The 14,294-nt window shown below is 40.4% G+C and overlaps 1 protein-coding gene across 1 annotated transcript; it reads left to right on the forward strand.

Annotated features, from left to right (window-relative positions):
• Positions 1-95: 95 nt before the first annotated feature.
• Positions 96-13,753, forward strand: ZNF485 (zinc finger protein 485). Its single transcript, XM_054437136.2, has 5 exons — positions 96-232; positions 683-760; positions 2,298-2,424; positions 2,938-3,033; positions 10,174-13,753. Exons 2-5 carry the CDS (start codon positions 737-739, stop codon positions 11,250-11,252), a joined length of 1,326 nt encoding a protein of 441 aa, XP_054293111.1. The 5' UTR covers positions 96-232; positions 683-736; the 3' UTR covers positions 11,253-13,753.
• The last annotated feature ends 541 nt before the right edge of the window (positions 13,754-14,294 follow it).

Raw genomic sequence — 14,294 nt, forward strand, 5'->3', positions numbered from 1 at the left:
TCCCAGGTGATGCCAACCTGCTCTGCGGATGGAGCCCCTAAGACCCCCAAGCGGCCCAGACTACGTTTCCCACAGGCCTCCGCGGCCTCAGCCACTTCCGCTTCCGGTCCAGCCTGTCTCCGCGTGGTGGGAGCGCTGCACTAGCCCCTGGCTGGTGGTTACTGTCGGAACAGCGTGGTGTGGTCGCTGTCTCTCTGGGCGTGCAGCTCCGCAGCCCTGCCGGCTCGGTTCGGTTCGTGAGCGGCCGCGGTCAGGCTGGGTCCCTGAAGCCTCGGGCCCCTGGCGGGTGCTCCCCGCCTTTCCCAGGGGCGGGTCGAGGGGCGAGCCGGGGTGGGAGGGGAAGGCGGCGGTGGGCAGTGCCCACCCGCAGTGGCTGCGCCGTGTGGAGCGACCGCCCGAGGCTGGTGCATCACAGAGCGCTCCAGCCTTGCGCCCCAGCCGACAGATTGGGCCACTGACAAGGCCGTCCCCCGGTGCTGCCAAAAGTGTTTGGCGTGGAGCTGGCTGCAGTCCAGGCCGGATCCCAGCAGCCGTTCCCTTTCCTTTCTTCCCGAGCGTACCCACCTGGACCTGTCTGCCCACCTGTGGAGGGAACGGGTGGGCGGGGGCCTGGTCCAGAGGGCAGATTCTAGCTAGGCTAGGGCACAGAGGGACTTCCTCAATTTCCTCTCTTCTTTCCCAGATTGACTTACGCAGGATTCTCTGCCCTTGCCTGGGAGAACAGTTCAGGAGACAGATGGCCCCAAGAGCCCAGATCCAGGCAAGTTTGATTTTTCCATTTCTTGAGAAACCACGTGTTTCAGCGAGGTGGGGTTTATGCCTCTTGCCCGGACAATGCCCTGCCCTGTGTGTGGACCAAGCTACCCGAACCGATCCTGGATGGGTCCCGCGATTTCCGTCGTCTCTACCCATTACGTAGTCATTCACCAAGTGGATTATTGCTACCCATGTTTTCTAGAGTGCTAGAAACAGAAAAGTGCTTTGCAGACTGGCAGACGATGAAAAAAATACACGTTAGCATATAAAGACGTAGGCCATAAAGACATAGGGTGATAGCAGCGCTCTCTTGACCTTTAGTGTGTGGTAGGGTGGGAGGAGTGGAGTAGTGGGCGCCTTAGTTCTTCCTGAAGAATAAATGAGATTTGCATAATTGCAGAGGATACTAGGGGAAAGCGCTGCCTGAATGAAGTCATTATGGCGGGACCATGAACAAACTGGTCTGAGAAAGTTGGAAACATTCATGGTCTAGAATCCCAGACTGGAGTTTGCTTTTATCCTGGAGAAAACTAGGTTTTGAAGGATTTTGAGAAGCTGATTAAATAGTTGATATTTTGAAAGGAAGTGATAAACATTTGAGTATCTATTATACAAATAAAATTAAAAAAATTAAAGATCACCTATATTTCTACTGCTCTAACAAGTAATTTCATTTGAAACACATTTTTCATTTTTTTAAGGCTTACTCATTTTTTCTTTTAATATTTCATAGCCATTCCAATTTGTTCTAGTTTCATTACCACTTTTTATAGCTTCCTTTTATACTGTACCTTCAATCAGCCCTGGGACCTTGAGCAAGTTCTTCCAGCTCTCTGAACCTTTGTGTCTTTCGCTACAAAATAGATTTTACTTTATATAGTTATGGCAGAAATTTAGAGAGATGATATGTATCTCAGGGTTTAGCACCGTGGCTGGTACATAGTAAGTTGTTACTGTTATGAAAAGCACTTTTTTTTTCTTTTTTAAAAATATTCTGCCCCAGAGTCAGATCATACTCCCTGTAAATTCTCGGATAAAGCTAATCACTTTCCATGTCTTTTCAAAGTTTCTATTCACTTGTTGATTGAATAAAGCCTGAACACTTCTGTGTCAGGCAGTGTTTTTGGCTGGGAGGCAGCAGTGACCCACACTGTCCCCCTGGAGCTCACATTAGAGAGGATGCTGACAGTCAGTGCAAACCTCTCCTGCCAGCTGGTGAGAAATCCTGTGAAGAAAAGTGAAGTGGGTTTCGAGACTGAGTGGCAGAGGATAGGGTGGAGAAAGAGAAGACCTTTTTGATGAGGTGACATGAAAGGTGGGGTGAGCAGAGGCTAGGCCTGGAGGAGGGAGCAGGACAAGCATGCAGGAAGAACCCGCTCAAGGGAGGAGTCGCACATCCCCTCAGCCCTCAGCTTTTACTTGTTGGTTTCCATGAGCACTGTTGGAACTGTCAGAAGCTGGCTTTGACCACCTTGCTTCCTTCTCTTGGGATGCCTCCCTCAGGGGTTCCCGGATGAGCAGAATTGGGTTTGGTTTTGCAGGGACCGCTGACATTTGGGGATGTGGCCGTGGCCTTTACCCGGATTGAGTGGAGACACCTGGATGCTGCTCAGCGGGCCCTGTACAGGGATGTGATGCTGGAGAACTATGGGAATCTGGTGTCTGTGGGTGAGGATGGCTTTCTCCTTGACTCAGGATTGGTCTGCTGGGCAACTTTGTGTTTTCACAGGGTGAATGGCTTGGGGTATTGAAAATATCTTAAATGATGTGCTTTTTGTTTTGTTTTTCTTAAGTATGGGCTTAGAGGCTGGAGTTTATGCCCCTTACACCCCTCAAGAAAGGTCAGAGCCATACAGAGTTAAGATGGGTAGCTTTGTGGTGCCAACTAGCCCAGTTCTGGAACATTTCTGTGTCATGATTCATTTGCCTCCCAAAATAGGAGTTTCTCGTCCTCCAGGAGGACCTGGTTTTCTAGTTGACTTTGCCCCCTCCATTTGCTTTACTCCATGAGTTGGACATCCTGGGTGCCACCGTCTAGGCCTCTCTGACCTGTCCATGCTCCTTGCAGATGCTCAAGTTGACACTGAGGTCTGGGGTGACTGCTTGTGCTTGTAACCGCCATCACATTCCTTTTCATTCATTTTTTTTTCTTCCTCTAAGATCCTTTTTCTTTATGAACAGGGCTTCTCTCTTCCAAACCAAAACTAATTACTCAGTTGGAGCAAGGGGCAGAGCCCTGGACTGAGGTGCGAGAGGCTCCATCAGGCACACATACAGGTGAGTGGGTGGGGAACATCCCAGCAGCAGCTGAGCACATGGAATAGTACGGGGGCTCCTGAGTGGAAAGCTCATCTTTGAGTGCCCTCTTGGTGCAGAAAGGCACTGGTTTCCTCTTTTGATGTCATCCTCCTGTCAAGTGGCTGGCCGCTTTTCTCCCCAGTCTTTCTGCACTTGGGAGGGCTGCTGCCTTCCTGAGGGCCTCAGGCCCATCTGTGCCATCTCCCAGCCTTCTGAAATCCTCAAGCTCTTTATGTGATTTTTCTCTCTCTCTTTCCAGGCAGTCACCAGGCTACCTTTGTTTCTTTCTACTTCTGGTCCATTTTCTTTCTTTCTTTTATATTTTTTGAGACAGAGTCTCGCCCTGTCGCCCAGGCTGGAGTGTAGTCGTAGCTCACTGCAACCTCAAACTCTGGACTCAAGCCATCCTCCTGCCTCAGGCCCCTGAGTAGGAGTAGCTGGGACTACAGGCGTCCACCACAATGCTTGGCTAATTTTTAAATTTTTATTTTATGTAGAGATGGAGTCTCACTATATTAGTCACGGCTGGTCTCGAACTCCTGGCCTCAAGTGGTCCTTCCACCTTGGCCTCTCAAAGTGCTGGGATTACAGGTGTGGGCCACCACGCCTGGCCCATCTTCATTTTCCATTCGTTACCCACTCTCTCATGGAAGCTTGCTTACTCACTATATACCACTTCCTGGTGGTAGTTGCAGATTCCAAACATAAGCATGGTTTTTTAGCTCTCAGGTAATTGCGATTTTTGGCAAACATATTGTTGGGGAAGCATTTTCTTTCCTTTTCTTAGGGATCTTCTTTTATTTCTCTTTTCTACTGTCCTTTGCTCTTGGCTCTCATTTTTTTCTGTGTATACTTTGTATATGTTTCTGTATGTCACTTTCTGTGTGCCATAGTTCATTTCTAAATCTCTAAGCCTGAATATTTCTCTCACCTAAAATATTTATCCTGCCAGTATTTTTTCTTCTAAAACTCTAATTGTCATTTTGCCTCTGTCATCTTCAGGAGAATGTTTATAACTGTATTTCATGTAAAATACCAGTAATACATAGTCTTGCTTAACCTAGGTCTTTGCTGGTTGTGGGTGGGATGCTTTTGAAGTAATTCCTTTTATTCTTACTATGTTTAACATTTCCCCCCTAAATTCTTGTGTAGGTTCTTTATATAGTAACAAAAGTCACTCGGCCTTCTTTATTCTTTGTTCTTTCTGTTTTAATTTTGGTTGTTATTTGAAATAAAATGTTTAAAACTTGGATGTAATGAAAACAAGCAATGTTTCCCCTAATATTTCTTTCATCTGCTTAGAGGACTAGTAAATCTTTCTACAAAGACTTCACAACCAGTCAGTATTTTATGTTTTTTTGTGTGTGTGTATATTTCCCTTTCTATTAGTTGTTAGACATGCTTATGGTACCACATTCAGATGGTTCAAATGATATGCAGTCTCCTTCACATACCTTTCTCATCACTCAGTTCCCTTCCCCAGAGGCATCCCTGTGTCAGTTTCTTGTGGAGATTTGCAGATGTGATGTATACTTTGTGAGAGTATCCATGAATTATTTAAGCACATGGTAGCATGCTCTTTTGCCTGTTACTTTGGCATTTATGTCTTAGAAGTCATTTGACATAACTATATTGTTTAGAGCTTCTCTCTCTCTCTTCTCTCTCTCTTTCTCTCTTTCTTTTGGAGACAGAGTCTCACTGTTTCCTAGGCTGAAGTACAGTGGCGTGATTATGGCTCACTGCAACCTTGACTTCCTGGCTCAAGCGATCCTCCTGCCTCGGCCTCCTGAGTAGCTGGGACCACAGGAGCATGCTACCATACCTGGCTAATTTTTTTTATTTTTAATTTTATTTATTTATTTATTCTTAAAATTTTTTTTGTAGAGATGAGATCTCGCTATTTTGCCCAGGCTGGTCTGGAACTCGTGGCCTCAAGCAATCCTCTTGCCTCAGTTTATAAGACTGTAATCTGTGGAATTTAATTTCATCAATCCTAGGAAAAGGTACAAAGCTAAAGACATAATTTTCAAAGGGAGCTCACTCAAGTTTGTGAATGGTGTATCCACAGAAGTTATTCAGCTCAGTGTCAAAACATGTTCTAGCAAAAATATCTTTTGAATTCATGGTTGAGAAGAGCTGCCTGAATGGCAGAACTGAACAGTGATCTAGGCGTGCATCACCATGCCAGCTTATTTTTCTTTTTGATGCCTGCATAGTGTTCCACTTTATGGATGTCGTATAATTTATGTAATCAGTTATCTTTAGTGGACATAATGACTCTGAACAATGTTGCAGTGATTATCCTCATACACATCAATTCTCTTATGTACAAGTAAATCTATAGAATAAATTCCTATAAGAATTGTTAAAGGTTAAAATTTTTAAATCCACCAAATTTGGTGGGTATTTCTACTATTCATAAAGATAATACATGTTTATACTCCTAATGACAACATATGAGTGCCACTCTTATAGCTTGTCAGCAGTGTCTTATATGCTTTGATCCTTGCCAATCTGAGAGGTGAAAGTATTTTATTGTAATTTTAATTTGCCTTTCTCTTATCAGGAGTGTGATTTAGCATGTTTCAACATTTTCAGCAACCCTTGTATTTATCTTTCCTGAGAACTGCCTGTTCAGTCCTTTGCCCGTTTTACTGTTAGATTGTTGGTCTTTTTATTGTCAGTGTGAAGGGTTTTTTATACATTCAGGAAATTAATTGTATATCATATATATCACAGATTTTTTTTTTAAAAAGTTTGTTTTATATCAACTTTATATTAACAAAGGTAATGATGGATATGCTTGTCTTTGCATCTTTGCATTGTGTCTGGCCTTCTCATTTGAGCTGGCTGTTGAGTTGGGATACACATACATTGTTATTTAAAGGAAGTATTTCATTCACATGTTTTGTTAAGAAATTTTAGTTTTTTAAATCAAGCATGATTGCTGAATTTTATTAAATGCCTTTTCAAGATATATGGAAATATCTGTCTTTTCCATTTTGATCTGTTTCTGTGGTAGATTTTTTCTCAATTATCTTGGCCATGACACATTATATCATTCTCTGAATATGACAGTGGATGATTCTGTTTGCTAATCTTTTATTTAAATTTTTGCACTGATACTTAAATGTATTTACATTTTCTTTTTCATCTGCCCATTTTCATTGGGCTTTGATTTTAATTTTGTAATACTTTCATAAAACTTTTTTTGGTCTTTCATATTTTTATCCTTTAGTCTAGTTTAACTCACATGATAGCTGTTCCCTAAAGGTTTGGGTCCTTTGTCCCGTTTTTACTTATTTATTGTGACGGGGAGCAGAGGGGAGGAATTGGGGGTACTTTTTTTGACAGTGTTGTCAATAGTGACTTGTCCAAATAGATTTTCTCTCTCTAGGAAACAGTTTTAGTAATTTATAATTTCCTAAAAAGCATCCAGTAATTTAAGGTCATAAGTTACTTGTGTTGAACAAAGTAGCTTTTTATAACTCTTTTAGTAATATTCTCCGCATCTTTGGTTACTTTTCCCTGATTTCTTACTTTGTCTTTTTCCTATTTCCTATATTTTCCTATTTCCCCTCTATTAGCTCTGTTTTATTTTTTTGAAGAAGAGCATTTGGATGTATTTATTAGTGTTACTGTTTTCTGTGTTTTGAATCTTAAGTTCCTTTTCCCTTTTCCTTTCCTTTGGGTTTATTTACTTTCTCCTAAACATTTTAGTTATTCATTCATTGATTTTTCTTTTTTCTTACTGATGTAATATAAATATTTAAAGCCTTAAACTTTGTCTATGTAATGTTTTAGTTATATTCAGTAGGTTACAGTATGTAGAGCTTTCATTATCATTTTTTAGATATTTTGCAATTTGTGTTTTGATTTCTGTGATTGAAGTACTAACAGATTGATAAGCTAGACTCTCCTTTTCTTAAAGCCTTAAAAAAAATTAACACATATATAGAAAAGCTGATAAAATATGTATACAGCCTAAATTAGTATTTTAAAACTCTATACCCATGTAACCAAAACTTAGGTTAAAAAATAGAACTTTGGCAATACCCGAGTAAATCACATCATAATTCCTCCCAATTATTATCCATTCTCCTCCCCTTGAACTAACACTATAGTTTATTTTTGCCTGTTTTTAACTTTATATGAATGGTATCATATAGTACATATAATTTTTGGTCTGGCTTATGCATAACATTTTTTCAAATTCATTTTTAGTTATTTCTTTGCTGTGGATCAATGCTTCTGAAAATTGTAGCGTGCCTCAGAATGCATGCTGCAGTACAGTTGCGGGGCCCCCTGCAGAGTTCTTTATTCAGCAGGTTCTCAGGCATGCTGTTGCTGGTGCTGCGGGGCTGGAGCCCATGCTTGGAAAATCACTGTTCTAGAATGACTCATTGTGTGACTCTACTGCAGTTTCTCTCTTATATTCAGATGCATATATGGCATTTTCCAGCTTTTGGCTATTACAAGTGCTGTAAACATTTTTATACTTTATTTTTTGGTTCCTATGTGGCTACATTTCTGTTGGGCATGTATTCAGCTTTAGTATATAATGTCAGATAATCTTCCAGAGTTTTGTACCCAGTTATACTCCTTCATCAGTGTGTGAGAGCACTCCTTGTTCCATGTCCTGGCTAGCACTTCCTGTGGTCAGTCTTGTGAAGTTAGTCATTCTGGTGGATGTTCTGTGTGCCTCATTGTGGTTTTCATATCCATGTCTCTATATCTAATGAGGTTAAAGACATTTTAGGGCTGGGCACGGTGGCTCACGCCTGTAATCCCAGCACTTTGGGAGGCTGAGGTGGGTGGATCACCTGAGGTCAGGAGTTCGAGACCAGCCTGGCCAACATGGTGAAGCCCTGACTCTACTAAAAATACAAAAAATAAGCAGGGTGTGGTGGTGTGCACCTGTAGCCCCAGCTACTCGGGGAGCTAAGACAGGAGAATCGTTTGAACCTGGGAGGTGGAGGTTGCACTGAGCTGAGATTGCGCCACGGCACTCAGCCTGGGCGACAGAGTGAGACTCTGTATCAAAAAAAAAAAAAAAAAAAGACCTTTTAGAATATTTATTGGTCCCTATAGAGCATCTCTGATTGGGTAACTATTTGAAGAGCCTGTTATTGATTACATGTATTGTACCATCCCTCTCTCTGTTGTTACTGACTGTTAATGGTCTTGATGAATAGCAGTTCTTTCTTTTTCTGGGCTCAAGCAATCCTGTCTCAGCTTCCTGAGTAGCTGGGACTACAGACACATGCCACCATGCTCAGCTAATTAAAAACATGCTTTTTTTTGTAGAGATGGAGACTGCTATGTTGCCCAGGTGGTGGGTCTGAACCTCCTGGCCTCAAGCCATCTTTCTGCCTCAGCCTCCCAAAGTGCTGGGATTACAGGCATGAGCCACCGTGCCCAGCCCAGTTCTTCCAGTTGATCAATCCCTTTCTTTTTTGTCAGTGCTTTTTTGTGTCATGCTTTATTTAAAATGTTTATTTTAAATTATATATTAACAATTATTTATTAACATTTATTATTTTTGTGATTTTAATATTTTTTCTTTTCCCGAGATCATGAAGATATTCTTCTGTGTTAATTTCTAGAAGCTTTATTATTTGGTTTTTATGTTTACATTTACCATCCTCTTAGAATGGATTTCTGTGCATCATATGAGGTAGGGTTTATATATTTTTTTTCTCCTAAAATGTACTAATGCAGAGCCTCCTCTTCCTCACTGCCTTGCAAGACCACCTTTGTCATAGAACAAGTGCCCATATGTGTCTTCACATTGCCAGCTTTACAATCAGTATCTTGAAATTTTCTCTAGTTTGATCATAATACATTAAACACATATCCCATCAAAGGCCATTGGAAGAATGTGGGCTGTTTCTGACTGGGCTTCACCTTCAACTTGCATTTCCTTGAAAAAATAAGTCTTAGCTCTAATATCCGTTGTATGGAATTTCTCCCCAGACTACTAAGTATAAATACATATAAATATATGTATGTGTATATATCTTTAGGTATAGATAGATACAACTTATGTTTATAAGAAAAGTGCATTTAGTAAAATAATTGGTTGTGATTGTTAATTTTACTACAAGTTTGGCTCTATTAGTTTTTCAGAACGTTTTTGTCTGAATCATTTTGCTCTGTCTGTCTTAGGTCTTGTGTCTGTACTTTGTAAAAAGCTAGAGAAAATTCACATAGTACACCCATTGATTGGTAATTTTTTTTTGTTTTTTGAGACAGGGTCTTGCTCTGTCACCTAGGCTGGAGTGCAGTGGCATGATCTCAGCTCACTGCAACTTCTGCCTCCCGGGTTCAAGCGATTCTCCTGCCTCAGCCTCCTGAGTAGCTGGGATTAAAGGCATGTGCCACCATGCCTGGCTAGTTTTTGCATTTTTAGTAGAGACAGGGTTTTGCCATGTTGGCCAGGCTGGGCTCGAACTCCTGACCTCAAGTAATCCACCCGTCTCGGCCTCTCAAAGTGCTGGGATTATAGGCATGAGCCACCACGCCTGGCATAGGTATGTTGTTTTTTAGATATGTTAAAAATTTAGTTTATAGTAAAATCTTATTGGCCTGAGAACTATTTTTGTTCCTTGAATATTTTTCTGTTTTCTTTTTTCCACTGAGCAATTAAATATTGGTTCACTCTTAAATCCTCACAGAGAAATATTTTTCTCAAGTTCTTGGTGACATCGTAATGTTCTCAAATATACCACCTGCAGAAATCTGCCCTAGTAGTAATTATAGCTTGCTTTGTGACTCTGGGCTTTCTCCTCAATTTTGTATTTATTCTCACATTGTCTTTTTTCTTTTTTAGCTGTTTCCTGTGTTGTCTTCCTAACTTGAAAACTTCTTAGGTGCTCACTGCATTCTTCAAATGCAATGTTTGTAGTACAGATTCTTTTCTTTTCTTTAAAATCATACTTCCTTTTCCTGCCCTTAGTCTGGCCGTCTTTTCTCAGCAAGAATCACAAGTGGGACACATTAATAATTTTTCATAACCCTTTAGTTATGTAGAATAGAACATTATTCAAGTCCTTGCACAACTCTCACTTTCAGCATTTCAACAAAAAGAACATTTGAATTTTAAAAATTCTCTTTCAGTCCAGGATTACTGGTTTGAAACAAAGATGTCAGCCCTAAAGCAAAGCACTTCTGAAGGATCTGTTCTGGGAGAGCGAACGAAAACTGTCATGATGGAAAAAGGCCTGGACTGGGAGGGCAGAAGTTCCACAGAGAAGAACTATAAATGCAAGGAATGTGGGAAAGTCTTCAAATACAATTCGTCCTTTATTAGCCACCAGAGAAATCACACCAGCGAGAAACCACATAAATGTAAAGAATGTGGGATCGCCTTTATGAACAGTTCATCCCTTTTAAATCACCATAAGGTTCATGCAGGCAAACAGCCTTATAGATGTATTGAATGTGGGAAGTTCCTGAAGAAGCACTCAACGTTTATCAACCATCAGAGAATTCATTCTAGGGAGAAACCCCACAAATGCATTGAATGTGGAAAAACTTTCAGAAAGAACTCAATCCTTTTAAGTCATCAGAGAATTCATACTGGCCAGAAACCCTACAAATGTAATGACTGTGGGAAAGCCTTCGCTCAGAATGCAGCCCTTACTCGTCACGAAAGAATACATAGTGGAGAGAAGCCTTTTAAATGTAACAAGTGTGGGAGAGCTTTCAGGGATAATTCAACTGTGTTGGAACATCAGAAAATCCATACTGGTGAGAAGCCATATCAGTGTAATGAATGTGGAAAAGCCTTTAGGAAGAGCTCAACTCTTATTAGTCACCAAAGAATGCATACTGGGGAGAAACCCTATCACTGCAGTAAATGTGGAAAATCTTTCAGGTATAGCTCATCCTTTGCTGGTCATCAGAAAACTCACAGTGGAAATAAACCGTATCAGTGTCGTGACTGTGGGAAGGCCTTTACAAAGAGCTCAACCCTTACTGGACATCAGAGAATTCATACCGGAGAAAAACCCTATCACTGTAAGAAATGTGGGAAAGCCTTTCGGCACAGCTCAGGCCTTGTTGAACATCAGAGACTCCATACTGGGGAAAAACCTTATAAATGTAATGAATGTGGGAAAGCCTTTCCCCGAAGTTCAGCCCTTAAACAGCATAAGAAAATTCATAATAAAGAAAGAGCCATGGAATGTAGTTAGTGTGGCAAATTGTGCAGAGTAGTTTATTCCTTCTGACCATCATAGAGGAGACATTAAATAAATTATGCATTTAACAGAAATACTCTGTGTACTTCTGAGAGAACGTATCACTTGTGAGGATATTCATTGTGAGGTTCTAATAGTGAAATATTTGAAGAAACTAAATGTATGTCAGTATGGAAGTAGTTATAGCATACTGTGTGCTAATTGAAAAGAATGAGGTGGAGCTGTAAATACTGTACAAAGCCAGGCATGGTGGCATATGCCTGTAGTCCCAGTTACTTGGGAGGCTGAGACAGAAGGATTGCTTAAGCCCAGGAGTTTGAGTCTGTGATGCACTATGATTGTGCGTGTGAATAGCCACTGCACTCCAGCCTGGGCAACATAGCAAGAACTCCACCTCTAAGTAAAAAAATACAACAGTAGAAATATACCCATGATAATCTACCCAATATACCCTTGTTAAAGAAGCAAGTTTCAGGAAATCTATATTATATGCATTCAAAAAGACCTGGAAAAATAAAGACCAATCTTAGCAGCAGTTATCTCTCACTTTTTTTTTTTTTAAAGAAACTAGCTCTTACTCTGTCACCCAGGCTGGAGTGCCATATGATCATAGCTCACTGTAGTTTTGAACTTGGGGTTGAACAACCTTCCCACTTCGGTCTCTGGAGTAGCTGGGGCTACAGGCACATACCACGACACTCAGCTAACAGCAGTTGTCTTTGATGAGGATGTAGTATAGGTTGAGCATCCATAACTGGAAAATCTGAAATCTGAAGTGCTCCAAAATCCAGAATTTTTCTGAGCACCAGCAGGTGCAAAATTCTACACCAGACCTTATGTGATGGGTTGCAGTTAAAATGCATCCCCAAGATTCCTTATTATGTGCATGCAAATATTGCAAAGTCCAAAAAAGTCTGAAATCCTAAATACTTCTGGTCTCACGCATTTCAGACGAGGGATACTCGACCTGTATTGGTATGATGAAGAGAAATTTTGACTTTGGCTGAGTTCTTTAAAATGAAATATTTAATCAAGCATCATTCATGTATCTTCTGTAACTTAGTATAGTTATCTTCCTATATAAGAAAACTCAGAAGTCATAAAAATAAGACAAATGCAACACATAAACTAAAAGCTTTTAGTTTCTGCAACTAGTGGCTTTGTAGTATTAAAATACAAAGGGCTGGACTTGGAGAAAATATTACCATCATCATATTTAACAGGTAACACTTAGAATATTTAGAGAGTCCTTAAAATACATAAATATAAAAATTCCAGTGGAGAAATGGTCTTGGATATGAATGTACAGTTGTCGGAAAAAGAAATATAAATGATTATGCCTACCAACTTTGACTCTTTGACCTAACATTTCTACTTAAAATCTAATTAAAAAGTAAAGGTGGTCTTTACAGCATTGTAGTAATGAAGAGGTGGAGTCACTGTAATATCTGTCATCAGAGGAATGTTTAAGATACATGCAGTCTTTGGACTACCATGTAGTCACTCAACATTTAACTAAAAGACAGTCCTTTAATTAATTAACATTTGGTGAGTTAGACTTTTATGAACTGACAGGGAAAGCTGTCTATGACATTAAGTTGAAAAAGATCCAAAGTAAAGAATAATGGTATAATACTTCTTTTGTATAGTCAATGCATTGCCTGAATATTTTATGATAAAAATATATCATGGATATAGTTCAAAATGTAAAAGCAATAAAGCAAACTTAGGAATGTTATAAAATAGAAAAGAAAGGATCTAAGTATTCAACTCATGATTGAAAAGGGCCAGATTTAATCAAAAGAAGCACAGTTGCACACACATAGATGATTGTTGGTAAGAACTGGTTAAGCTGCTTTGGATAACAGTTTGGCAACATGAATGTAAATCTAAATGTATGTTCTCATTGACCCAGAAATGCCACCCTCAAACATTTAAGGAAATAATTTGACTAACTTACAGAGCTTGTATTGCTCATCATCATTGGTTATACTAATATCCTGGAAAGAGGTGGGAGAAACATCTAAGTAGGGAAATGTTTAAATAAGTTATGAAACGCTCATAGGCTAGCATCCCAGTTACTACAGATGTATAATAAACCATCACACACTTAGTTGCCAGTATTTATGTTCACAGATTTTGTGAGTCAAGGATTCAGAAAGGGCACAGCAGGAACAGCTTTGTAACTCCATGATGTCTGGGGTTTCAGTTGGGAAAACTCAAGGTTGGAATGAACAGTTGGTCAGTGGGGTCATTTGAAGCGGCCACACTATGATAGCCACAAGTGGCTACTGAGCAGTTGAAGTGAGGCCAATCTGAATGGAGACTAGTGTGTTGATTGAAAATAGGACTGTAAGTATAAAATGTGCATCAGATTTCGAAGACTTTGTATAAAAAAAGAAACTAAACTATCTTAATGGTTTTTATATTGATTATATTTTAGATAGGTTAAACTCAATGTATTAAAATTGAATTTTAATGTGACTACTAGAAAATTTAAATTTACATATGCGGCCTACATGTATGGTTCACATGTTTCTATCAGACAACACAACTGAAGGCTCCATCACAAATTGGGTGGTTGATGCTGTTGGCTGGGACCTCAGCTAGGGCGGTTGCATATGAACACCTACATGTGACCTTTTTATGTGGCTGCATAGGCCTCCTCAGCTTGGTGCCTGGGTTCTGAAGAGTCAGGCAGAGAAACTGTTATTGCCTGTTGTGATCTAGCATCAGAAATAACAGCATCTCAGCTGGGCGTGGTGGCTCATACCTGTAATCCCCACACTTTGGAGGCTGAGGTGGGTGGATTGCTTGGGGCCAGGAGTTCAAGACCAGTCTGGGCAACTTGGTGAAACCCTGTCTCTACAAAAAAATACAAAAAAATTAGCCAGGTCTGTGGCACGTGCCTGTAGTGCTGGGGAGGCTGAGGTGGGAGGATTGTTTGAGCCTGGGAGGCAGAGGTTACAGTGAACCAAGACTGCACCACTGCACTCCAGTCTGGGCAACTGGAGTGAGGCTTTGTCTCAAACAAAC

This window comes from Pongo pygmaeus, chromosome 8 (genome assembly GCF_028885625.2).
Source record: "Pongo pygmaeus isolate AG05252 chromosome 8, NHGRI_mPonPyg2-v2.0_pri, whole genome shotgun sequence".
Taxonomy (NCBI): Eukaryota; Metazoa; Chordata; class Mammalia; order Primates; family Hominidae; genus Pongo; species Pongo pygmaeus.